Below are 26,338 nucleotides of genomic sequence, written 5' to 3'. Positions count from 1 at the left end.
GTATGAGTACCATCAGTGCTTGTTCCTAATAAGCCGGTTGTTGACAGATACACAACACAGTACTGTACAGATACACAACAGTACTGTACAGATACACAACACAGTACTGTACAGATACACAACATGTTAAAGGTGTGTATGAGTACCATCAGTGCTTGTTCCTAATAAGCCGGTTGTTGACAGATATACAACACAGTACTGTACAGATACACAACAGTACTGTACAGATACACAACACAGTACTGTACAAATATACAACGTGTTAAAGGTGTGTATGAGTACCATCAGTGCTTGTTCCTAATAAGCCAGTTGTTGACAGATACACAACACAGTACTGTACAGATACACAACACAGTACTGTACAGATACACAACACAGTACTGTACAGATACACAACACAGTACTGTACAAATATACAACATGTTAAAGGTGTGTATGAGTACCATCAGTGCTTGTTCCTAATAAGCCAGTTGTTGACAGATACACAACACAGTACTGTACAGATACACAACACAGTACTGTACAGATACACAACACAGTACTGTACAGATACACAACATGTTAAAGGTGTGTATGAGTACCATCAGTGCTTGTTCCTAATAAGCCGGTTGTTGACAGATACACAACACAGTACTGTACAGATACACAACATGTTAAAGGTGTGTATGAGTACCATCAGTGCTTGTTCCTAATAAGCCAGTTGTTGACAGATACACAACACAGTACTGTACAGATACACAACAGTACTGTACAGATACACAACACAGTACTGTACAGATACACAACACAGTACTGTACAGATACACAACAGTACTGTACAGATACACAACATGTTAAAGGTGTGTATGAGTACCATCAGTGCTTGTTCCTAATAAGCCGGTTGTTGACATTACTCCCACTTTGACGACCCTGGAACGGAGGCGGGCTGGCTCGTGGTTTGTGTGTTTTTTTTTGGTCAGTGCCTTTTGGCCAAGTTCACCTCCTCGTCAACCACCCCTCGACACGACCAATCCCATGGGTTGTGGAAGTTGGCCGGTTGTGTGTGTGTGTGTGTGTGTGTGTGTGTGTTTGAGCGCCTGTGGTCAACCTGATCTACATGTAGGCCAGACAGCTGATAATTAGGCCTCGCAGACCCGCAAACTTGCAGACGGAGGGTGCGAAGGTGAGCGGCTGAGGCGAGCTGCGCCGGCCCACACCGGCAAATCCTGCTGATCGTGTCAAAACCCACCTCGCAGGCGTTGGCGAGGGACGGCGGGGTGAACCCCATTAGTCGGGGGCCGGGTTAAACTGTGACCATGTGCTTCCCATCCGCAGGTCATGTACACTGGCGCTGTGACACGCCGGCGCTCGGCCCGGCCCGGCGGTATATATCGGACGGCAGAGAGAGAGGAGCGCGGATTCGGAGGAGCTGCGAGGCGGCGCCGCGCGACAGCCGACCGACCACCTGCCGACGATGAGGGTCATCAACCTTGTATGTACACATCCTGTCCCTTATCTCCCGGTTATCCTCTCTTTTCCAGGCCTGTGCTCGCTCTGCGGCGGATTTGTGATGTGGAAACTTTCCGTACTCAGGGTCCGGACCCTTCCCTGGCGTACCGGCCGAACCTGGAGCGGGGAGAGTCCAAGGGGAAGGAGGACTACCGGAACTTTGAGGCAAGAGCGCCACTTCTACCGCGGACAAAACCACATCTTTACTCCTGTCTAAGCTGTTATGCCGCCTGTGACTGTGTCTGTCTTGTGTGTGTGTGTGTGTGTGTGTGTGTGTGTGTGTGTGTGTGTGTGTGTGTCTTGCAGAGCGGGAGTCTGATCGACCGTGTGTTCAATACCTACAAACTGATGCACACTTCACAGACACTGGACTTTGTGAAGCAAAAGGTGAGTTTTTTTCTGAAACAACGACAACAACAACACACACACACACACGAACACACACACACATAAACACACACACACACACACACACACACACACACACAGGGAGAGAGAGAAACGCAAAAAGGCCTCATGTATTTATTTTCCCAGGAGACTTCACCAAAGAACTGCAATGTGAATATGAATAAACAGTGTGTGTGTGTGTGTGTGTGTGTGTGTGTGTGTGTGTGTGTGTGTGTGTGTGTGTGTGTGTGTGTGTGTGTGTGTGTGTCTGAATGACCAGTGGCTCTTTGGGTCAAGTAAATATTTTCAGCAGGACAGGGAGTTACATCAGAAGGGAAAATGAGACAAAGGTTAATCGGGCAGCCAGTGTGGACCAATCACAGCTGGACTTCCTCTTCTTTTACCTCAGCAGGAAGGTCAGGCAGGGTTCACCTCTGGTAGGGCAGGTCTGGGACACGTCTCTGGTAGGGCTGGTCTGGGACACAGATCTCTGGTAGGGCTGGTCTGGGATACATCTCTGGTAGGGCTGGTCAGGGACAAAGATCTCTTGTAGGGCAGGTCTGGGATACATCTCTGGTAGGGCAGGTCTGGGATACATCTCTGGTAGGACAGGTCTGGGGCACACATCTCTGATAGGGCAGGTCTTGGACACAGATCTCTTGTAGGGCAGGTCTGGGACACACATCTCTGGTAGGTCAGGTCTGGGACACACATCTCTGGTAGGGCAGGTCTGGGACACACATCTCTGGTAGGGCAGGTCTGGGACATGTCTCTGGTAGGGCAGGTCTGGGACACACATCTCTGGTAGGGCAGGTCTGGGACACACATCTCTGGTAGGGCAGGTCTGGGACACGTCTCTGGTAGGGCAGGTCTGGGACACACATCTCTGGTAGGGCTGGTCTTGGACACATCTCTGGTAGGGCAGGTCTGGGACACATCTCTGGTAGGGCAGGTCTGGGACACACATCTCTGGTAGGACAGGTCTGGGACACGTCTCTGGTAGGGCAGGTCTGGGACACACATCTCTGGTAGGGCAGGTCTGGGACATACATCTCTGGTAGGGCAGGTCTTGGACACATCTTTGGTAGGGCTGGCCTGGGACACACATCTTTGGTAGGGCAGGTCTGGGACACAGATCTCTGGTAGGGCTGGTCTGGGACACAGTTCACCTCTGGTAGGGCAGGTCTGGGACACACATCTCTGGTAGGGCTGGTCTGGGACACACATCTTTGGTAGGGCAGGTCTGGGACACGTCTCTGGAAGGGCAGGTCTGGGACACGTCTCTGGTAGGGCAGGTCTGGGACACACATCTGTGGTAGGGCAGGTCTGGGACATGTCTCTGGTAGGGCAGGTCTTGGACACACATCTCTGGTAGGACAGGTCTGGGGCATACATCTCTGGTAGGGCAGGTCTTGGACACAGATCTCTGGTAGGGCAGGTCTGGGGACACACATCTCTGGTAGGGCAGGTCTGGGACACATGTCTCTGGTAGGACAGGTCTGGGACACACATCTCTGGTAGGGCAGGCCTGGGACACACATCTCTGGTAGGGCAGGTCTGGGACACAAATCTCTGGTAGGGCAGGTCTGGGACACACATCTCTGGTAGGGCAGGTCTGGGACATGTCTCTGGTAGGGCAGGTCTGGGACACACATCTCTGGTAGGGCAGGTCTGGGACATGTCTCTGGTAGGGCAGGTCTGGGACACACATCTCTGGTAGGGCAGGTCTGGGACACACATCTCTGGTAGGGCAGGTCTGGGACACGTCTCTGGTAGGGCAGGTCTGGGACACACATCTCTGGTAGGGCAGGTCTGGGACACATCTCTGGTAGGGCAGGTCTGGGACACACATCTCTGGTAGGGCAGGTCTGGGACACACATCTCTGGTAGGGCAGGTCTGGGACACACATCTCTGGTAGGGCAGGTCTGGGACACACATCTCTGGTAGGGCAGGTCTGGGACACACATCTCTGGTAGGGCAGGTCTGGGACACGTCTCTGGTAGGGCAGGTCTGGGACACACATCTCTGGTAGGGCAGGTCTGGGACACGTCTCTGGTAGGGCAGGTCTTGGACACACATCTCTGGTAGAGCAGGTCTGGGACACACATCTCTGGTAGGGCAGGTCTGGGACACACATCTCTGGTAGGGCGGGTCTTGGACACATCTCTGGTAGGGCAGGTCTGGGGACACACGTCTCTGGTAGGGCAGGTCTTGGACACATCTCTGGTAGGGCAGGTCTGGGACACACATCTCTGGTAGGGCAGGTCTGGGACACGTCTCTGGTAGGGCAGGTCTGGGACACACATCTCTGGTAGGGCAGGTCTGGGACATACATCTCTGGTAGGACGGGTCTTGGACACATCTCTGGTAGGGCAGGTCTGGGGACACACGTCTCTGGTAGGGCAGGTCTGGGACACATCTCTGGAAGGGCAGGTCTGGGACACACATCTCTGGTAGGGCAGGTCTGGGACACACATCTCTGGTAGGGCTGGTCTGGGACACATCTCTGGTAGGGCAGGTCTGGGACACACATCTCTGGTAGGGCAGGTCTGGGACACACATCTCTGGTAGGGCAGGTCTGGGACACACATCTCTGGTAGGGCAGGTCTGGGACACATCTCTGGTAGGGCAGGTCTGGGACACACATCTCTGGTAGGACAGGTCTTGGACACATCTCTGGTAGGGCAGGTCTGGGATACATCTCTAGTAGGGCAGGTCTGGGACACATGTCTCTGGTAGGGCAGGTCTGGGACACATCTCTGGTAGGACAGGTCTGGGATACATCTCTAGTAGGGCAGGTCTGGGATACATCTCTGGTAGGGCAGGTCTGGGACACATGTCTCTGGTAGGACAGGTCTTGGACACATCTCTGGTAGGACAGGTCTGGGATACATCTCTAGTAGGGCAGGTCTGGGATACATCTCTGGTAGGGCAGGTCTGGGACACATCTCTAGTAGGGCAGGTCTGGGACACATGTCTCTGGTAGGGCAGGTCTGGGACACATCTCTGGTAGGGCAGGTCTGGGACACGTCTCTGGTAGGGCAGGTCTGGGACACACATCTCTGGTAGGGCAGGTCTGGGACACGTCTCTGGTAGGGCAGGTCTGGGACACACATCTCTGGTAGGGCAGGTCTGGGACACGTCTCTGGTAGGGCAGGTCTGGGACACACATCTCTGGTAGGGCAGGTCTGGGACACGTCTCTGGTAGGGCAGGTCTGGGGACACACATCTCTGGTAGGGCAGGTCTGGGACACACATCTCTGGTAGGGCAGGTCTGGGACACACATCTCTGGTAGGGCAGGTCTGGGACACGTCTCTGGTAGGGCAGGTCTGGGACACACATCTCTGGTAGGGCAGGTCTGGGACACACATCTCTGGTAGGGCAGGTCTGGGACACACATCTCTGGTAGGGCAGGTCTGGGACACACATCTCTGGTAGGGCAGGTCTGGGACACGTCTCTGGTAGGGCAGGTCTGGGACACACATCTCTGGTAGGGCTGGTCTGGGACACATCTCTGGTAGGGCAGGTCTGGGACACGTCTCTGGTAGGGCAGGTCTGGGACACACATCTCTGGTAGGGCTGGTCTGGGATACATCTCTGGTAGGGCTGGTCAGGGACAAAGATCTCTTGTAGGGCAGGTCTGGGACATGTCTCTGGTAGGGCAGGTATGGGACACATCTCTGGTAGGGCAGGTCTGGGACACACATCTCTTGTAGGGTAGGACTAGGACACACATCCCTTGTAGGGCAGGTCTGGGACACGTCTCTGGTAGGGCAGGTCTGGGACACACATCTCTGGTAGGGCAGGTCTGGGACACATCTCTGGTAGGGCAGGTCTGGGACACGTCTCTGGTAGGGCAGGTCTGGGACACACATCTCTGGTAGGGCAGGTCTGGGACACATCTCTGGTAGGGCAGGTCTGGGACACACATCTCTGGTAGGGCAGGTCTGGGACACGTCTCTGGTAGGGCAGGTCTGGGGACACACATCTCTGGTAGGGCAGGTCTGGGACACACATCTCTGGTAGGGCAGGTCTGGGGCACACATCTCTGGTAGGGCAGGTCTGGGACACGTCTCTGGTAGGGCAGGTCTGGGACACACATCTCTGGTAGGGCAGGTCTGGGACACATCTCTGGTAGGGCAGGTCTGGGACACACATCTCTGGTAGGGCAGGTCTGGGACACGTCTCTGGTAGGGCAGGTCTGGGACACGTCTCTGGTAGGGCAGGTCTGGGGACACACGTCTCTGGTAGGGCAGGTCTGGGGACACACGTCTCTCAGATTGGAGGGGCTGTGTTGTGTTGCAGGACTACGCAGAATTACTCGTTAGTATTGAAAGACGGTGACCTTTTAGATTCCTTTAACCCTCTGTTATTAGAAATCTGATCAGTCCTTCCATGAGCAGTCACCTTTGACCCCATATACACAGTGACTCCATAGTTTTAGCCCTTAACAATCACCGCCTTAAAAGTGTTTCGCTTCGATGGAAAACTATTCTAATGAAATTCTCTCATTACATAAACCTCATTATCGTTACAAAGCCAGAAACGTTAGAAAGACATTTAACCAACACGGGGCTCGCCGGTTCGAATCCCCGTCTTACCTCCGGCTTGGTCGGGCATCCCTACAGACACCGCGGGTGGGAAGCCGGATGTGGGGTATGTGTCCTGGTCGCTGCACTAGCGCCTCCTCCGGTCGGTCGGGGCACCTGTTCGGAGGGGGGGGGGACTGGGGGGATGTCCCCCTGGTGAAACTCCTCACTGTCAGGTGAAAAGAAGCGGCTGGCGACTCCACGTGTATCGTAATCTGCAGAGGGGGTGGAGCAGTGACCGGGACGGCTCAGAAGGGTGGGGTAATTGGCTGGATATGGAGGGGAAAAAAAAGGGGGGGGGTAAGAAGGACATTTGAAAGAGTCGCTCAGATCAACTCCTCTAAAGGTATTATGTCCACCGTACCGTCATGGAAGCCGGGTTGTCCTCGGCTTTTACTCCATGTTGACCACGGACTCCTGTGTGCTACGCCGTCCCGCAGCATTCCGAGTGGTCAGGCTGCAGCCACGCCCGGATCGGGGTAATGGAGGCCATCATGTCTCTGGACCAGCTGGTGGATGAGTCTGACCCGGATGTGGATTTTCCCAACTCCTTCCACGCTTTCCAGACTGCCGAGGGTATCCGCAGAGAGCACCCCCACAAAGGTACGAGAGACGGGGGCGGAGAAACGAGATCTATATAGCATGCAAAACACCCACCCACCCACACACACCCACCCACACGCCTGGTGGAGTTGACATGGTCTGGTGACGGAGGCGGTGGGCATTAACGTTTCCATTCGTAGTCCTGTCTCCGGTACGCTCTACTTGTCTCATGCTGACCTACAGATGGGAGACAAATGAAAGGAGAAACCCCGGATGCTTGACCCCTACAGCGAGGGGGTCCAGGGCCTCTGTTATGCTGCGGGGGGCATTTTCCTGGCACGGTTTGGGTCCACTTGTCCCCTTAGAGGGAAGGGTCACTGCAGGTCAATACAGTTATTCCAGGTGACCGCCTTCATCCTTATGATGAGACGTCTCTGTCCTGCTGGGGGCAGGATGACAACGCCCCCATCCACAGCACGCGAGGGGTCCCCGGACGGTTTGATGAGGATGAAAGTGATGTAGATCACATGCCAGGGCCTTCCCGGTCACCAGATCTCGACCCAGTTGAACACCTGCGGGAGATTTTGGACCGACTTATTAGACGGCGCTCTCCACCTCCGTCGTCAAAACATCAAATGAGGGAGTATCTCCTGGAAGAACGGCGTCCATCCCTCCAGTAGAGTCTTGTAGGATCCGTGACAAGGAGCACTGAAGCTGTTCTGGAGTGGACCAGCACCTTACCAAGACCCTTTGTGTTGGTTTATCCTTTCATTTGTCACCCGTCTGTATATCCTGTTCAGAAGGTTTCCCCACTGGCGTTGTCGCATCTCCATCTGACCACATCACAAACCTCCGTGCTCTTTATCTCTCCCCAGACTGGTTCCAGCTGGTGGGTCTGATCCACGATATTGGGAAGATCATGGCTCTTTGGGGAGAACCCCAGGTAAGCGCTGGATCGATGGAGGGATGCCCGGCAAGTAAATACATGACCGTGATGGTGAGAACGGTGGGCGGGTTCGAGTTTGGGGGTCAGATGGGGTAACTGGCCTGTGTGTGTGTGTGTTGCAGTGGGCTGTGGTGGGGGACACCTTCCCTGTGGGCTGCAAGTTCCAAGACTCCATTGTGTTTAGAGACAGCACATTCAAGGATAACCCGGATGACAAAAATCCTGCCTACAAGTAGGCCCGCACTCATGTTTCATTTCCAAAGCCTTCATGTGAAACACTGGCATGGTGTGTCTCACGGCCGTTGTTATTGACTCTCCCCCCCCATCTTTAGTACTGAATTTGGGATCTATGCACCCACCTGTGGACTCGACAATGTCCTCATGTCCTGGGGCCATGATGGTAAAAATGTAAAACAGACACCACGTCACATCGGACCACACACACACACACACACACACATCACTTTAAAACATCACACACCAGTCTCGTGACCTCCTCAAAGGCATACACAGCCATGAAGTCATCATGAGCGTTGTCTGTTGTCTGTCTCCTGTACTATCCTCCGCAGAGTATCTCTACCAAGTCATGAAGTTCAACAAGTGCTCCATTCCAGAGGAGGTGAGTGACTCCATGAATACCTTTTACCGGTCAGGCTGTTGGCTTGGGAGTGGCTGCAGCAGCGGCAACAAGCTTGGCGTGAGAGGGTGGAGCCGCTCGGGCGTGGTCATGTATCTGACGAATAACGGTATCCCCAAAGGACTTTGCATAAGAGACAAGCGGTAGGTTTAGAAAAACAAGCCGAGGGGGCAACCGGGTAGCGTGGCGGTCTATTCCGTTGCCTACCAACATGGGTGATCGGCGGTTCGAATCCCCCCTGTTACCTCCGGCTTGGTCGGGCGTCCCTACAGACACAATTGGCCGTGTCTGTGGGTGGGAAGTCGGATGTGGGTATGTGTCCTGGTCGCTGCACTAGCGCCTCCTCTGGTCAGTTGGGGCACCTGTTCAAAGGGGCGGGGGAACCCCCCGGTGAAACTCCTCACTGTCAGGTGAAAAGAAGCGGCTGGCGACTCCACATGTATCAGAGGAGGCACGTGGTAGTCTGCAGCCCTCCCCGGTTGGGGCAGAGGGGGGTGGAGCAGAGACCGGGACGGCTCGGGAATGGGGAAAAAAAATCCAATAAGTAACTAAAAGCCGAACAGGCCCTGTGGTGGCCTGGCAGCCTGTCCAGGGTGTCTCCTCGCCTGCCGCCCAATGACTGCTGGGATAGGCTCCAGCATCCCCGTGACCCTGAGAGCAGGATAATTAGTTAAGATGATGGATGGATGGATGGATGGATGGATGGATGGATGGATGCTTGGTTAAAGCCAAACAAGAGGGTGGTGAGCCCACAAGCGCTCCGGTATCAACAGTCTTTGTGTCCGTTCTCTGTAGGGTCTGAACATGATCCGCTTCCATTCCTTCTACCCATGGCACTCCCAGGGGGACTACATGCACCTGTGCAACGAGAAGGACCTCGAGATGCTGCCCTGGGTCCAGGAGTTTAAGTACGCCCCTCTCTCCTTCTCCCTCATAAACACCGCAACAAACCGTTATGCCATCTCCTTCGCTCTGATCTCACCTCTTGACCCTTGCCTTGTCCACAGCAAGTTTGACCTGTACACCAAGACCACGGACCTGCCCGATGTGGAAACCCTGAAGCCGTACTACCAGGCTCTCATTGACAAGTACTGCCCTGGAATACTCAAGTGGTGACACGTAGACGCCCAAGTACGAAGCAGAACAGTGGCTTAAGTCTTTAGAAATGGTTGTGTCCCACCCGATAGTGAAAGAGATCATCTGTGTTACCGCTAGGAATACCGACAGCCATGTTGTGTGCTAGAAACCTGTAATTTCTACTGTATATAACCCCCACCCCCTGTTGTTTCTAATCACCACATTGATGGATAACTGACCTGTCGGCTGATTCACCACCCTCAAAATCAAGGAACAAATTATTTTGACCTATTTTATTGTGAATATTACCAAAAAAAAAAAAAATATTTAAAATGTTTTACATCTCTGCGTGATGGTTCTTTTTCAAACAAACAATGACAGCAGTGGAATACAATCGTGGAAGAAAAAAAAAAGTGAAAAAAGTGCAAAGTTGTTTTAAGTCAACAGAACACGTGCAGAGAAAAGTCACAAGACGCAACGGACATGGCGAGCTAAAGACAACTCGCACGTACGTGAACACAGGTACAAAACACACACAGGCGCAACGGAGACGGGGAGCAACATGGAAACACATTCGGTATGGCGACCTGTAAATGCTCTTTTAATTTACCTTGGAAAAAGATGGCCACCACACATGCTTTTCATCCTCTATACCCCCGTTACGGACATCTGAAATGATGCGACCCTGGCTGGCTGCAGCAGAAGTAAGAAGAAGCTAAACTTTGGATATATGAGCCGATTCTCACGCCGAGACTAAACGAGTAATCCATCACACTGTGGAAAGACCCGGAAGCATGTAAAATCTGGGGGCTATACAGATCTAAGCCCTCTGACACACTGGGCAGCGCACAACCCTGTTTACGAGGGCTGTGGCTTGATATATGCAGATGATAAACGCTTTTCCACAAGTGTCAGAGAGAAGCGGGAATTCGGCGATTTTCCATTTTTTTAGCGCTTATAGAAAATACAAAAGACACTTTTGGCTTTGTTTCTTCCCTCTCAAGTAACAACTTCCGAAGGCAACTTGTGACAAGTGGCGATATTTTCCCATGGCACAGACAGAATCTCTGAACATTTCAGAGATTCAGCTCGTCTTTCTGAGGCTGTCCTTCCCGCTTTTCTCCCAGTTCCTCCTTTTCGTCACCAACGGAGTCTCTTTCACCTCCGTCATCTGTCGACTCGTCACCACCGTCCTCCACCTCCTCCCCCCCTTCATCCGCCTCCTCCTCTTTCTCCACCTGGGGTTCGTCTGACAGCGTGGTAGTGCCTGTGGAGCCGTCGGGTCCGCCCTCCGTACGGTCGCCGGCAGTCTCTGCGGGCTCGAATGTCGTCGATGTTTTTTCTCTTGCCGCATGCTTGTTGGCGCTTTGGAAACCCCGGAGCAGACAGAGGGAGGCGCTGCAGGCAAGCAGGCTCCAAATTAGCGCAGGAGCGGGAACCCCCCTTGCCTGTGAGCGCAGCCACCGCATGGCTTGAGGAATCATGGCATTGGAAGGACGCCGTGGAGGGGCTCTGTCCTGCAGGCAGCGGGAGACGACAACTCAAATCAGTACCGGGCCCCTAAAAAGATGTCTTGAACGGCTTTCTAAGTCAACAGATCGAGAGCAGTTTGAACACTTGACAATGTGGGATGTGTCGTTTACTTACCTTCAGTCCATACTGGCTGAGCATGTTCTCCAGGAAGTGGTCTCCGAGATGCACGGTAGGGTAGAACTCCTCCACGTACACCCTCCTCCACCACCGCTGAGGGTATGAACTGACAAAATACATGCAGGGGGGTCAACGTTATCCTCAATGTTTGTGGTGACAGGAGAATCTAAGAGATTTTTTTTTTTCCCCCTCCCCAATTGTATCCAGCCAATTACCCCACTCTTCTGAGCCATCCCGGTTGCTGCTCCACCCCCTCTGGCGATCCGGGGAGGGCTGCAGACTACCACATGCCTCCCCTGATACATGTGTAGTCGCCAGCAGCTTCTTTACACCTGACAGTGAGGAGTTTCGCCAGGGGGACGTAGCGCGTAGGAGGATCACGCTACCCCCCCCCCCCCCCAAACAGGCGCCCTGACCGACCAGAGGAGGCACTAGTGCAGTGACCAGGACACATACCCACATCCGGCTTCCCACCCGCAGACACGGCCAATTGTGTCTGTAGGGACGCCCGACCAAGCCGGAGGTAAAAAGGGGGTTTGAGCCGGTGATCCCCCTGTTGGTAGGCAACGGAATAGACCGCTACGCCGCCTGGGTGCCCACAGAGCTTGCTCTTAATTAGAATTTTGAAAACTTTTAAATATCATCTTACTGAACGTCCTTTCCTGTGGAAACAAATATCAGTGTTGGCAATAACAGATTTCTTGTGCAACCTGAAAGTGGTATTAACACAAAAAGAAAAGATGCAGAAAGACAATATACAAAAGACAAAAAGAGCCAGAGCAAGACAGAGCTGGGGGGTGGGGTGGGGTGGGGAGACCACTGACCCGTCAGCCTTTGGTTCAGTGAACCAGTATTTGTAGCGGTGGGCTCGGAGGTAGGCCGGGGGCTGCAGGTGGAACGGATACTGGGACACATCTGACTGGATCAGCTCTATCACTGGAGACAACACAAAGACGAGCTTTCAGAGACCTGGCTTGTTCTTCCTCTCTGAACAAAACCTGCGCTGCCCTCTTTCAGCCGAGTAGATTCAGGAGGGGGTCGCCGCAGCAGTCTCCATGCCTGAATGTCCTCTCGGCCCTGCAGTTGGCATCTGTGCATGTGCAGGATACGTACCGTCTGTCTTGCCTTGCAGCAGCCTATACATGAGGCTGGTGAACCACGGCGCCTGTGTATGCGGGCCCAGGGCAGCGAACCACATCTGCCAGTCCAACCTTGGTTGGTGGGGTGCCAGCACCGCGGGAGGGGCACTGACGTTGCCTGGCTTATACATAAACTCTATCTCCTAAGGGGAGGAAAAGGGGAAGCACAGTAATTAATTACCTTGATATTGTAGCATAGAAGACCAGAATATTTAATATACATATTTTTAATTATCCCCCTGTTCTCCCCAATTGTATCTGGCCAATTACCCCACTCTTCCGAGCCTTCCCGGTCGCTGCTCCACCCCCTCTGCCGATCCGGAGAGGGCTGCAGACTACCACATGCCTCCTCCGATACATGTGGAGTTGCCTGCCGCTTCTCTTCACCTGCCAGTGAGGAGTTTCACTAGGTGGATGTAGCGTGTGGGAGAATCATGCTATTCCCCCAGCTCCCCCCCCCCGGACAGGCGCCCTGACCGACCAGAGGAGGCGCTAGTGCAGCAACCAGGACACATACCCACATCCGGCTTCCCACCCGCAGACAGGGCAGATTGTGTCTGTAGGGACGCCTGACCAAGCCGGACTTAACGCGAGGATTCGAACCGGCGATCCCAGAAGAGCAGAATATTTAATGACCATGCAACATGAATGCCACCAAATTCAACGTTGGAGATTTATAAAGATCACAAAGCAGTGTGCAGATTAGGACAACGCTGCCCCCTTCTTTTCGGGTGATCCTCCACAAATCACTTCATCTCTCACCGTCCATGTGACCCCGTCGTTGCTGCCTTCGATAACAACCTCTGGCCGGCCACCAACGCCCGTCATCCTTCTGAACAGGCCATAGGAGTTGGTCAGCTGGTAGCGGTCCACCATCTCGTAGGCGTGACGCACCCCTGGCCACAACCTTGCGTTGGAGTCATACTCAATGTAAGTGAATGGAACCTTGAAAAGAAGTGAAAATTATCAGGTACACAAGGAAATAATCACGACAATATAAGTCATGACGGCTACAGATAAATAAAAACGACAGATGAGTATGAGAATTTAAGTACTGATGGTTACAAATGGGAAAAAAAAGACATGTTGATTGTCTTCTGACAACTTGGAGGGATGCAAAAGGTTGAAAAATCACTGAGATTACTCACCAGACTGACTGCAAACAAGACGGCGGCGGCAGCACATATCCCAGTCCACTGCAGAGTAGCCCAGAACCTTCTCAGGTAACCATGGACACAGGCACACCTTGGAAAACACACAAATCCAACATCGTATTTTTGCATCGTTCATATTGCCAGGACACTTGAAATGAATCTTCTGGAACCGGTCGTCCCAATAAGAGATGAATTATGAACAAAAAGGGTAGGGAGGAACAGGGTGGACCATACCTGAACATGGAGGTGATCATCTCCCAGGTGAGAAAGAGGACACCCATCCAGATGGAGGGGATGGTGACACTCTTCAGGAACTGGTTAAACTGGTGGTATGTGAACGCTGCCAGTAAAGGGAAAAAAAACTGTTAAGTGCACACAATCACTAATACATGTCTTCATGCTCCCACTCTCTCCGCACCTCACACACACCTGTTCTGGAGGAGATGCTCTTCTTCCCCCAGTCCAGCTGCAGGTCAAAAAGCCGGGTCATTCCGAAGATGATGAGAGACCACACTGTTATTTCCACCAGGTAACACAACCCTGACCACAACCTGGACCCTGGAGGCAGCAGAAGAAGAAATCAGACGTTCACATTAGTTGTGTAAACTGGAACGGACAAGCGACTTTGGCCAAAAGTCCTGGAACAGAACATCCAGGTCTGTGTGTAAACACCCTCGAAGTTCTAAATATTTCACTTTTACAATTTCAGACCTCAATTTCTTAAGTGAATTTTAAGATTTTTTTCCAAGACGTTCTAATTATAATAAATCCCCCCCCCCTTTTTTTCTCCCCAATTGTACTTGGCCAATTACCCCACTCTTCCGAGCCGTCCCAGTCACTGCTCCACCCCCTCCGCCGATCCGGGGAGAGCTGCAGACTAGCACATGCCTCCTCTGACACATGTGGCGTCGCCAGCCGCTTCTTTTCACCTGACAGCGAGAAGTTTCACCAGGGGGACGTAGTGCGTGGGAGGATCACGCTGTTCCCCCCCAAACTTGAGTTGTTGATACAAACACTTATCAGTGGAGTACTTTCAGGTTTTTAAAAACTATTTCATTTTGACGTACAGGTGTAACGTTCTGGGTGTGGAAAAAAAAATCCCATTTGAATATATTTTCAATTTCACCCTGCCACACAAGAAGACAAATAAATAAATAAATAAAATATGGGTGAACACTTTCTCTGGTCACTGGAAGTGTACACATGTACGGTTGGGTTTATATCATACCATTGATGTTGGTTTTCTCAGCCTTGCGTAGCCAGAAGTTTACGTGCTCGTCGTCCAGTAGAGACAGACAAAGGGTCATGGTCAGTAAGTTGAAGAAGTTGTAGTTGCCAGACAGGATGATAAGTACCTGCAATAGCACCTACGCACCACCAGAGGGCAAACACAGAAATCAATATTTCCCATTTGATTTGTTTTTTTAAATTTATTTTTTTTATTTCCCCCCCCCTTTTTTTTCTCCCCAATTGTACTTGGCCAATTACCCTATTTTCCGCTCCGTCCCGGTCGCTGCTCCACCCCCTCTGCTGATCCGGGGAGGGCTGCAGACTACCACATGCCTCCTCCGATACATGTGGAGTCACCAGCCGCTTCTTTTCACCTGACATTGAGGAGTTTCGCCGGGGGGCCGTAGCGTGTGGGAGGATCACGCTATTCCCTCCAGTTCCCCCTCCCCCCTGAACAGGCGCCTTGACCGACCAGAGGAGGCGCTAGTGCAGCAACCAGGACACATACCCACATCCGGCTTCCCAACCGCAGACATGGCCAATCGTGTCTGTCGGGACGCCCGACCAAGCCGGAGGTAACGCTGGGATTCGATCCGACGATCCCTGTGTTGGTAGACAATAGAATAGACCGCCACACCACCCGGACTCCCCAATGCTTCCTATTGTGAACGCCCAGGATTCAGTCCTCTCACATCAGTTTAGAGAAAAAGGATGTGTCTGAAATCACTCACTACTCACTAAAGAGTCGCCATTTTGTAGTGCTGTCTGAATGTATAGTGGGAATTATTATACCCTATATAGTGGACTCAATGTATCCCACAATGCATCGTGAAAAGTAGTGTACAACCGATGGGCACTAACCAAGCAATGTATACCACCCTGCACTGCGCCGAAAGAAAAATGGCAGACGGACGAGAGGAGAGAGAGCGCCATGAGAGGGACAGCTGTCATACATGATGTAAGCAACTGTCGGTTTAACTGTCGGTGAGGTGTTGACAGGCACGAGACAAATACGTCAGTCGTGGCGCGAAAATGTTTAATGCATAGACTGGTTTAATGTGAGCCGAGCAGCGCATCACAACACAAACGGCCACGAAGTACTTCGTATTTATTCATCTGGGAAAACACGCTCAGTATAATATCATCTATTTATCACAACAATGTAGATTCTGTGACGCAGTGTTGGAAGAAGTACTCAGATCCTTTAGGTATGTACAAGTATCAATACCGCAACGTAAAAATACTCAATTACAAGTAAAACTCCTACATTTAGAATCCTACTTAAGTAAAAGTAGAGTATTACCAGCTAAATTGACCTAAATTACTACAGTAAAAGTACTAATTTTGCAGAAAATCGGGCTGTGACTAATATATTAAAATTCTGCTTATGCATCGACTCATCGGTATTAATGATGTACTTGGTTAAATTTATTTAATATATCAGATACTTTTACGGCGCCACGGTGGCGCAGTGGTTAGTGTGGACGCCTCACAGCAAGAAGGTCCTGGGTTCGAGCCCCGGGGTAGACCAACCCTGGGGGTCATCCCAGGTCGTCCTCTGTGTGGAGTTTGCATGTTCTCCCCGTGTGTGCGTGGGTTTCCTCCGGGTGCTCCGGTTTCCTCCCACAGTCCAAAAACATGTAGCTCAGGTGAATCGGCCGTACTAAATTGTCCCTAGGTGTGAATGTGAATGTGAATGTGAATGTGTGTGTGTGTGTGTGTGTGTGTGTGCCCTGTGTGATGGCCTGGCGGCCTGTCCAGGGTGTCTCCCCGCCTGCCGCCCAATGACTGCTGGGATAGGCTCCAGCACCCCCGCGACCCTGATAGCAGGATAAGCGGTTTGGATAATGGATGGATGGATACTTCAATTAAATAAAATGTATTATTATTATCATTACTATTTATTATGGACCGTCCACCCGATGTTGATCTGGCACGTTTTGATTGTGCAACAGCAATGACGTAATTAACGGCGCAGAGAAAATGACTCGAGTAGTGTCCGAAGGTGTTCTTTCATTTTGCCGACGAGCTCACTATACAGTCCTCCACATAGAACTCAGGGAGTAGGGAAGTGAGTGAGTGATTTCGGACACAGCCAGAGTGTTTTGTTTTTTTTCTGGGGGGGGGGGCGCCTTACCACATTTTCAAATACAAACAAATCGCCCTGCATTCAAACTAAAACCCTGGGAAACGACAATAATCCTGCATTTAGGAGATGCATAACCACTGCCACTAGTCAAATCCAGGGACAACTTCCAATCTAAATACAGGCAAACTATTTCCCACACAGGTCATCATCATCATCGACAGCGATCAGCTGTATTTCCACTGACCTGCACGTAGAAGGCCCCTAGTCGCAGCCTGCGCAGTGGGCTGAAGAAGAGGAAGGGCACGGCGATCTCTATCACGAGGGTCCCCACCACGCTCAGCTTCTGCCACCACACCGGCAACTGCTGGGCAAACCAGGCCAGGGGAGTGGGGATACACTGGGTCTCGTAGTGATACGTGAGAGCTGTTAAATAAATATTTCAAAAGCTTTATCAGAATCATCCAAATCACCTTGTAGTCTATATATAGTCTACATAAGTGTGCAAAACATGGTTAAACCTCAACCGCATTAACAGTGGTAATCATATTACTGAGCAGTGGCGGCTGGCCAGTACAGGGTGCTGGGGCACCGCCCCTTCAAACATTAAGAGATTAAAATCTACGTATTTCAACATGTTAAATATAATTTAGTTGTATGATGCAAATAATCATGAAATAAAAGTGTTTTCAGTCTGTGAGCGCCTGTCAGCAGCATTAAATATTGGTTCAAATGGTATTTGGGTGATTTCTGTCTGAATACATATACTTCCTGGGTGAGGGGCGCCAGCCTAACTATACCTTATGTAAGCCCTCAAACTTGTGGTGAGCAGGTGACCTGAGGCTGCTGTCTGATTGGTTTTTTCACATTTTCCAGGGGGCGCAGTTCTGTGCCGCCCCAGACACTCCCACTTTTATTGGCAGTGAATTGGTATTGTTTTAATGTTTTTTGATCTAATGTGATTGGGCAATTCTCGTGGCTGTCAATCATGTTCACAACCACCACCACGCCTCGTCTCGACTGTCAATCACCCACCGTCTACCAACCCTGATAAAATCTATAGGCTACAATGTCCTTCTTAACTCTGTGACTGTGTGGACTTTAAAGCAGCTGTCAGGTGTGCTTCACCCCAGCTAAATTGCGCCCCCCCCCGCCCCAAAATTTTAGCACCAGCTGCCACTGTTCCTGAGTGCAGACATTTTCAATAGCGCCACTGTTCTGTCTTTATCTTGGTGTGCACAAAAAAAAAAAAGATTTGCATGTGCTTGTCGTGGCTCTGATCTTCAACCATTTTGGATCTCTCCAAATCCCCACAATAGGGCAGTTCTTCAACAAGAAATCCAAAATGGTTCACGTAAACGTGCCCCTTTATGTCGAAACGTGTCTCCTACTGTAAAAAAACATGCTGAGGATACTAGTTTACTATTCAATAACATGCTTTCCAAGCATTCATACAAACCTGTGAGGCCCCACCAGGTAGGACATCGCGAGGTGAGTTTGACCACTCCCGAGGCAAACATGAGTCTAAAGAGCAGCCAGCGGACCAACCAGAAAGTCACACAGTCGTGCTCTCTGACTCCCCGCAAACCCCTGACTAATGTCAGCGGGGCAACAAGGATACAGAGGAACCCTGTCTCTAGGAGCAGGTTGTCCCTGAGCAGCATCACGTAGGAGGCATGAGATGACACACAGTGAAGGAAGGAAATGAGAACAAATAAAAGAGAAAACAAATGTGCAAACCACAGTTAAACCTGCACTGCATTATTGACGGCAGTAACAACAGGTGACAACTTATGCGAGTTAATTCAACATTTTCAGTAGCGACCAGCATCCTGCCAATTTCAGCATGCTGCAATGCTGCCAAGTCTTGCAGTTTGGTTTGTTGTTAGTGCGGCGCAACAGCAGAGGCAAACATACTTATGACAACATTAACAGGAATAACAGAAATCTATCAGCTAATTCCTAAATGTCTGTGGCTGTGTTAGTCAGTCACCATCTGTGGTGCCAGTCTGTTAATTAAAAAAGAAAAAGAAAAAAGAAAATCTATCAAATCCTCTAATAACTCTCTTGATCCATCTATGGCACTTACCACTGGAAGTAGAGGAAGACCTGGCCTACCTGCAAAAAAGCACACAGGATGTACTAAGACTGATATTTACTGAGGATGTGACAGAACAGTGGAGCTGGTGCTGCTAACTCACCTGGTACAAGGACAGGTACAGCACCCAAAGACAGAAAAACACCAGGCTGTCTCGGAGCGCCTCCACCAGCGTGGCAGCCAAGCTCAGTGCTGCCCCCATCAGACACAGCAGTTCCACGGCGGTGTACGTGTCCAGGCCCAGTCGAGGTCCCAACCACAGCAGAGTAGGAGAAGACAGGAGTTGCTCCCACAGAGACTTGTCATTGTATCGCATCTGCCACTTGGCAGGCAACAGTCCCTCATTACCATAGAGACCTGTAAGAATGGGTCATCTAGATCAGTACCTGGTGATGCTACAATGTGTACAGATCATTAAGAACTGTCACGGCTCGACTTACTGGGAATTATGTCAAAACAGAAAGAATGCTATTTTGCCGGGTTACCAAGAAAAGCTCACACAGTGGGGTATATTATTAGACTTGGAGGGTTGTGCTGGATACCAGTGCTAATCACAAAAAGACATGCATGTTAGGGTTAATCTGCACCCCTGACCAAGAAAATAGGGAAAAGAACGGATATTGGTCCCCAGGTACTGCACTACAGCTGCCCACAGCTCCTACACAATAGGATGGGTTAAATGCAGAAAAAAAATCTCAGGGGCGTCCAGGTGGCGTGGCGGTCTATTCCGTTGCCTACCAACACGGGGATCACCGGGTCGAATCAACGGGTCGAATCCCCGTGTTACCTCTGGCTTAGTCGGGCATCCCTACAGACACAATTGGCTGTGTCTGCGGGTGGGAAGCCGAATGTGGGTGTGTGCCCTGGTCACTGCACTAGCGCCTTCTCTGGTCGGTCAGGGTGCCTGTTCGGGGGAGAGGAGGAACTGGGGGGAATAGCGTGATCATTCCACACGCTATGTCCCCTTGGCGAAACTCCTCACTGTCAGGTGAAAAGAAGCGGCTGGTGACTCCACATGTATGGGAGGAGGCATGTGGTAGTCTGCAGCCCTCCCCGGATCGGCAGAGGGGGTGGAGCAGCGACCGGGACGGCTTGGAAGAGTGGGGTAATTGGCCGGAAACAACTGGGGGAAAAAAGGGGGAAATCCTAAAAAATAATTTAAAAAGGAAACAAATTTCATTGTAGCCTACAATACAAAACAAAGTGGCTTCCTCGCTAATAAAGAACCGTGCTACCAAAATCTGAAGAACTGAAGGAAACATTGATATAGTGAGTGAAATTACCTGGCTAAATCGGTCAGTATCTTTGGAGAAAGTGTTTTTACAAGAACAAAACAGTCTCCTCTTGAAAGTGTTTTCATTTGCTCCAAGCTTTTATTTAAATTGTGATATTTTGCAAACGTAATCCATTTTTGCCACGCTCATTAATTATTTCCGGTGATCTATCAGCAACAGCAAAGGTACGCATAACTGCAGATGGGATTGAATGTGGGATGGGATTGTATATATATATATATATACTAGAAGAACCCCGCTACAATGTAGCGGTTTGGTTATCCACCCGTCTAAATCTCCCTCCTCTTCGTCCTGCCAGCTAACCGCCTTCCCCCTGCCCCTAACCCCCCCATTCCAACTCCCTTCCCCCAAATGCTCAGAATCATCTGAAATGCCGAGAAAAGTGGTTTTTAGCCATTTTTAGAAAAATGCATATTTTGCATATTTATGCATAATTTTAATTTTCTGGGATTTTCCCTTACTCTCTGAGACAATACCTACCACCTCCAAAAAGAATGAGGATCATACGTGCTTTAGTTTTCGGTCCCGCTATCGACACTAACTAACACACACACACACATTACGAAAATATATGAGTAGATATACATATATATATATTTTATTTTATTTTATTTCTTTTGTGGCCGCTGAGATCACTTTGATCACCAGTTTCATTCGACAGACGCTCTCTTAGTGTTCTTTCCTCCCCACACTAGGGGCGCCATCGTGCGCTCGACGCAAAAAGTTGACTTGCCCCGTAGTAGAAGAAGATCGCAAAGGAAAACAGGAGCGGCTGAACAAAAGAAGCAAAAAAACAACAAAAAAACGATTTTGGCTCAACTATTCATTATTACGGCGAGTAAAGGTGCGTTTACGGAAAAAGAAACTATACAGTCCCTGAAAATGCCTTTATTTCCACACTCCGTCAAAGCGGCGGTGAGCCGGAAGGAGCCTGATGTATAACTTACAAGCTGGGCGTCCCGTCCGTACCCAGGACACGAGACGCCAAGGGAAGTTCCACTGTAACGCGCCCATCAGAGTCTAGCGCGAGCCAAGATCCACCAGCCATGTCCGGCCGACGCACGCCTTCACATAGACCCTCACCCGCACTTCATAGACCCCAGACTAGACCCTCACCCGCACTTCATAGACCCCAGACTAGACCCTAACCCGCACTTCATAGACCCCAGACTAGACCCTAAACCGGATTTAATAGACCCCAGACTAGACCCTCACCCGCACTTCATAGACCCCAGACTAGACCCTAACCCGCACTTCACAGACCCCAGACTAGACCCTCACCCGCACTTCATAGACCCCAGACTAGACCCTAAACCGGACTTCATAGACCCCAGACTAGACCCTAACCCGCACTTCACAGACCCCAGACTAGACCCTAACCCGCACTTCACAGACCCCAGACTAGACCCTCACCCGCACTTCATAGACCCCAGACTAGAACATCACCCGCACTTCATAGACCCCAGACTAGACCCTCACCCGCACTTCATAGACCCCAGACTAGACCCTAAAGCGGACTTGCACGGACGCCACTTTGTTTGACAGGATGTCAGCCACGGGTTAACTGCTGCCTAAGGAAACTTCCAGTCACTCCGCGAGCGGCCAACCTGCCCCCCCCCCTCCCCTTTAGCTAACAACCTAACACAGACACCCGGCCCGCCAGACCGGAAGTACGACCACCCGACCACCCACTCACCTGGTATCTGCAAGTAGAGCGAGACAAACGCAGAGGTGTAGATGGCGGCCACGCACCAGAGAAACATGCGCCGCGGCCCGTCGACGTGCGCCATGGCTGCGCAGCGCTGCCTGATGGACGGGACGCTCCTCCGCCGGACCCGGGATGCGTCAGCGGATAAACGTGGAAGTCTGGGAGGAGGCGGGGTCACGTAGGGAGGGGGCGTGTCAAGGTGGCCGAGCGAGCGCGCGCCTTCCGGCGAGACCGAGCGTAAGCTTTATAAACAGCGCGAGCTTCAATATGTCGCTTCTCGGCTGCGGGACCGCTGGTACAACTGCCTTCTTTTAACACGCCGACTTGACCCATTTATGCTATTTTACTGTGTTTACTCTCTGGGTGTTGCCTCGGGTTCGTCTTTTACCCGTTATGGACCCTGAGTCTGCCAGAAAGTTTTGAATTGAGTTTTCCACACGCAGAAGGATTCACGTAACGGCAAGTCAAAGGGGACAAACTACTGAAACGTCGCGATTGGCGTAAAAGCAGTATATGAACCAGTAAGTAGTTCTGTATATGAGCCAGTAAGTAGTTCTGTACATTAACCAGTAAATACTTCTGTATATGAACCAGTAAGTATTTCTGTATATGAACCAGTAAGTAGTTCTGTATATGAGCCAGTAAGTAGTTCTGTATATGAACCAGTAAGTATTTCTGTATATGAACCAGTAAGTATTTCTGTATATGAACCAGTAAGTATTTCTGTATATGAACCAGTAAGGAGTTCTGTATATGAACCAGTAAGTAGTTCTGTATATGAACCAGTAAGTAGTTCTGTATATGAACCAGTAAGGAGTTCTGTATATGAACCAGTAAGTAGTTCTGTATATGAACACTCAATTCCAGTTAGCATTTCACGTACTTGTGTCAAATGATAAGATGACCAGGGCTGTTTCCCATCCATCCATCCAAACCACTTATCCTGCTCTCAGGGTCGCGGGGATGCTGCAGCCTATCTCAGCAGCCATTGGGTGACAGGCGGGGGGCCACCCTGGACAGGCCGCCGGGCCACCACAGGGTCAGTCAAATCCAAGGGTGCCAATTTTATAGAGCATTACAACGTGATATTGGAAGCAGTAGCGCCCCCAGAAATGTTTCATAGGGGGGGGGGGGCACTGAAAATCTTGGGGTGGCACACCAAAACCAAAAGCCAGGACTGAATTTGGGGAATTCTATGCTGCTGTTGTAGTATACTGTATAGCCTAGTGGAAAACTGTCAATATGAGAGTTAAGAAAAATATACATTATTGATTTAAATGAACAGCACCTAATGTAAGATATCAGATAGAAGCATATTGTGCATAATCAGAAGCATATTCTGCATATGCGACTCGTGGCTGGGGGGGCCAGGGATAGTATCAGGGTGGCCATGGCCACCGCTTGGGGGCGCCACTGATTGGAAGGAAATTTTATATTTTACACAGTGGTAACTGGGTGTTGAATAACCTCACCTTGGCCTCCCTTCTTCCATGGCCACCTCCTCAGACCCCTTCACTCCCCCCCCCCACATTTTATGTTGCAGCCTCTTCTTCACCTCTCTCCTGCACTCCCCGTTACTTTGGACAGCTGACCCCAAGTATGTAAACTCATACGCCTTCGTCACCTCTACTCCTTGCATCCTCACCATTCCACTGTCCTCCCTCTCATTCACATATAGGTATAATGAACTAGAGGTCTACCTTATTCTCTAATTATTAGACAACAAAGTGGGCCTGCTTTCAGTAGTACTAGAGTCTAGTACAACTAAAGCAGGCCCACTTTACTTAATCCAAGTAACTTACAGAAATAAATTAACGTGAGGCAGCACGAGAGGGGGGGTGATATGATAAAATGAACACGAAGAGCAAAATGCACTAATCATTCACTTGTTATACAGACACACACTTTACTCCCATGTCATTCAATGACAGTACCTGCCAAAATCCTTGTACTAATTCTGTCCTCTGCATCTGGCAGTTAATATCGTATAATCCATAAGAATATAATTTATCAGTAATGATGCAATTAAAATGGATTTCTTTAAAAAAGCTCAAAAGCAATTCTACAACATACCCAGAGGAAAGAAAAGGTGACAAGCGTGACCTCATGACTGATTTTATTGTGCAAAACTTAGGAGGCAACCATATAGAATCATGGCAATAAACGAAGGTCTGCATGCTCCTAGTTGCAAAGCAACATGGTCTAAGTATTTACATTCAAGTTTCATAGACCAAGAAGAAAGCTGATCACAAACTAGCATAATGGATCCGAGTACCGCTAATCCCCTGACACAATATGAGTCAAAACATAAGGATTTCATTGCACATGCAAAATGAGCATTGAGTCCACCAATATAATTTCACAATGTTACAAAAATACTAAAATACGATTTCAGAGATTTACACTAATAAAAGTTTTCTCATGGCACCTAAACTAGAAGATGCCATATTCGTTTCCAGCATCAGACATGAATATTAGATTGGACAGTTCAGTAGTATGCCGTAGGGCTATCGCTCAAGAGCGCCATGGCAACAGTATCCTGGCAAAGGGAAGGGAAGTCAAGTCAGACACTCATTTATGACCCCCACCCCCCCACGTATGTTTCTCATGCTTATGGTTTAGGGCAGATTTGGGGGGAAAGAGAAGATGCTGATCCTAGAGCTGCAAGTGGAGCATCAACTGGTCAGCTGTTGCCTCTGTAGAGGGACGGAACGGACAACTGAACTCCGTAAAATTGTCTTTAGTCAGAATTACGCTGACACCCGGGACGACGCCACTATCAAATATCCCTGGTGCTGGACCGGATAAGGCAACATCACATGGCTAATACTGCATATCCAATCCACTTCCTGACAACACTGACCTGTTCGTTTCATACATGAGGTTAATAAAGGCATATACAAACATGCCGTTTTGCTACGTGTCACCATGTTGAGACACACGCAATTAAATTCTAATTTCTTCTTTGTCAAGTAATGCCTGGTTGTTGCTCTTAATGCAAACTCCACCCCGAAACAGAATTTGTCTGTTATGCCGGTAATTGTAATAAGAATAAGAACAATGCACGTTGAATAGATATATCGAAATCATTTGTTTCCAAATGTATAAAAAAAAAGACCAATTTGCTATGGAATTATCGATACTTTCTGGAGCAGTTTCTGCCAATCAATGAAACCGTAACTTTAAAGGATCGCTACAACAGCCACCAGGATCATTTCTCATGAACATGCAGTTCTGAAATGGAAACTATAAATGAGTACTTAAATGAATCAAATCTCAGTTGGGTGTCTTCAAACAAATATTTGAAAACCCCAGGTCCGCCACCCATTCACCGTCAAACAATCATATGTTGACAACGTCACGGATTCGTTCTTCTTCTCTTGGTTCTAGCTTTAGCAGGGGGGTTATAAGCATTCACAGTCAAATGAATGGCAAATTTAAATTCAACTTTAGAGGTGATATTCCCACTCAACTGCTTGAGCCATGGCAAAATATGAAATATGTAAATACTTCGAGGGATTTGGTAATCACTCTCTGGCCACTCTAAAACCCGACAGATTTTTAAACTATGAATATCGCTCTAGAACACAGCCTAAAATTAAGGAAATATCCAAACACATTTAGATAATTAATGATGAAGCACCTTTGTATCCCTTATTAGCATGGTCGTTTTTGGACTTGTGTCGTCTGTGGATGGACAGAGATTGGTCATAGCTGCCTTAAGCATCACCAGTGGAATGAAAGCTGAAAACAGCCAGCAGACAAAATGACGGCAGCTTTTGTTGGACGGCTGAATCATTAAAGCGAAGCTCACCTGCAGTGTGGTTGTTTCGCTGTCAGGGCTTCAACCCAGAAGCATTGTAATACTCTTAGATGACTTGACTCTGGAGACAGCAATGTGAGCCTGCTGTGGCTGTCAGCCTTACGTGGCTTACGAGACAGACTTCGGCAGAAATGCTTTCTTTCAATATGAAAAATCTAACTCAAGGAGATCCTCAACTACTCGCTGACTGTATATGTGAAATTACTCGCTTCCAAACCTGCGGAGCTTGTACGATTCTTAAGGCCGACAAAAATAACTCATATTTGGACGGCTAGACTCGAACTGTGTACATGAAGAATGTGTATCCTGTGGACAGTGAGCGAGCATGTTTCGGTTCTATGTCGTCTCATCAGTGCCGCTGCTGGAGGCCTGCCCGCTGTTTGTCATAGGGGGCGTGGCATCTTGCTCTGTGTCTCTGACGAAGATGACGGCATCCCCGCTCACATTAATAAGACACTGAGCCTGGAAAGAGAACAAAGAAGAGGG

At 49.9% G+C, this 26,338-nt stretch overlaps 3 protein-coding genes across 13 annotated transcripts in view; 1 reads left to right on the top strand and 2 right to left on the bottom strand.

Moving 5' to 3' along the window:
- Nucleotides 1-1,037: 1,037 nt before the first annotated feature.
- Nucleotides 1,038-9,739, top strand: miox (myo-inositol oxygenase). Of its 3 annotated transcripts, none has more exons than XM_056281241.1 (10): nucleotides 1,038-1,162; nucleotides 1,315-1,653; nucleotides 1,795-1,875; nucleotides 6,907-7,069; nucleotides 7,885-7,952; nucleotides 8,078-8,187; nucleotides 8,288-8,355; nucleotides 8,525-8,574; nucleotides 9,388-9,500; nucleotides 9,600-9,739. In XM_056281241.1, the coding sequence occupies exons 2-10, from the start codon at nucleotides 1,318-1,320 to the stop codon at nucleotides 9,706-9,708; spliced, it is 1,098 nt and encodes a 365-aa protein (XP_056137216.1). In that variant the 5' UTR covers nucleotides 1,038-1,162; nucleotides 1,315-1,317; the 3' UTR covers nucleotides 9,709-9,739. The 3 variants fall into 3 exon arrangements, with proteins under 3 accessions (XP_056137216.1, XP_056137218.1, XP_056137217.1); XM_056281242.1 differs by lacking the exon at nucleotides 1,038-1,162 and having other exon boundaries at nucleotides 1,381-1,471; nucleotides 1,573-1,653; XM_056281243.1 differs by lacking the exons at nucleotides 8,288-8,355; nucleotides 8,525-8,574; nucleotides 9,388-9,500; nucleotides 9,600-9,739 and having other exon boundaries at nucleotides 8,078-8,281.
- A 1,006-nt stretch (nucleotides 9,740-10,745) lies between these two features.
- Nucleotides 10,746-22,176, bottom strand: lmf2a (lipase maturation factor 2a). Its single transcript, XM_056281240.1, has 14 exons — nucleotides 22,018-22,176; nucleotides 19,130-19,383; nucleotides 19,018-19,046; nucleotides 18,388-18,581; nucleotides 17,176-17,354; nucleotides 14,841-14,979; nucleotides 14,042-14,170; nucleotides 13,847-13,952; nucleotides 13,607-13,703; nucleotides 13,221-13,403; nucleotides 12,433-12,601; nucleotides 12,144-12,255; nucleotides 11,317-11,425; nucleotides 10,746-11,186 (listed from the first exon to the last, which is right to left on the bottom strand). The coding sequence occupies exons 1-14, from the start codon at nucleotides 22,109-22,111 to the stop codon at nucleotides 10,746-10,748; spliced, it is 2,235 nt and encodes a 744-aa protein (XP_056137215.1). The 5' UTR covers nucleotides 22,112-22,176.
- Nucleotides 22,177-24,134: 1,958 nt separating this feature from the next.
- The window catches only part of c2cd5 (C2 calcium dependent domain containing 5), a 32,827-nt gene continuing 30,623 nt past the window's right edge, over nucleotides 24,135-26,338 (bottom strand). For all 9 annotated transcript variants that reach the window (XM_056282610.1, XM_056282611.1, XM_056282612.1 and 6 more), the window contains one exon: nucleotides 24,135-26,314. In XM_056282610.1, coding sequence (XP_056138585.1) covers nucleotides 26,189-26,314 — 126 coding nt within the window. In that variant the 3' untranslated portion in view covers nucleotides 24,135-26,188. The remainder of the gene's footprint in view (nucleotides 26,315-26,338) is intronic.

Source organism: Lampris incognitus, chromosome 6, assembly GCF_029633865.1.
Source record: "Lampris incognitus isolate fLamInc1 chromosome 6, fLamInc1.hap2, whole genome shotgun sequence".
In the NCBI taxonomy this organism is placed as follows: domain Eukaryota; kingdom Metazoa; phylum Chordata; class Actinopteri; order Lampriformes; family Lampridae; genus Lampris; species Lampris incognitus.
The sequence above is the reverse complement of the archived record's forward strand: the minus strand, read 5'-3'. Positions and strand labels throughout refer to the sequence as shown.

What these genes read in the sequence shown, in the direction of transcription:
- miox (XM_056281241.1), top strand. Translation starts at nt 1,318, where the DNA reads ATGTACACTGGCGCTGTGACACGCCGGCGCTCGGCCCGGCCCGGCGGT. An exon ending in CATGTCCTGGGGCCATGATG is followed by an intron (nt 8,356 to 8,524) that starts GTAAAAATGTAA and finishes TATCCTCCGCAG; the next exon opens with AGTATCTCTACCAAGTCATG. An exon ending in AGTGCTCCATTCCAGAGGAG is followed by an intron (nt 8,575 to 9,387) that starts GTGAGTGACTCC and finishes CGTTCTCTGTAG; the next exon opens with GGTCTGAACATGATCCGCTT.
- lmf2a (XM_056281240.1), bottom strand. Translation starts at nt 22,111, where the DNA reads ATGGCGCACGTCGACGGGCCGCGGCGCATGTTTCTCTGGTGCGTGGCC. An exon ending in TACCTGGTGGGGCCTCACAG is followed by an intron (nt 17,355 to 18,387) that starts GTTTGTATGAAT and finishes TTTATTTAACAG; the next exon opens with CTCTCACGTATCACTACGAG. An exon ending in ACTGAACCAAAGGCTGACGG is followed by an intron (nt 11,426 to 12,143) that starts GTCAGTGGTCTC and finishes GTATTTTGTCAG; the next exon opens with TTCATACCCTCAGCGGTGGT.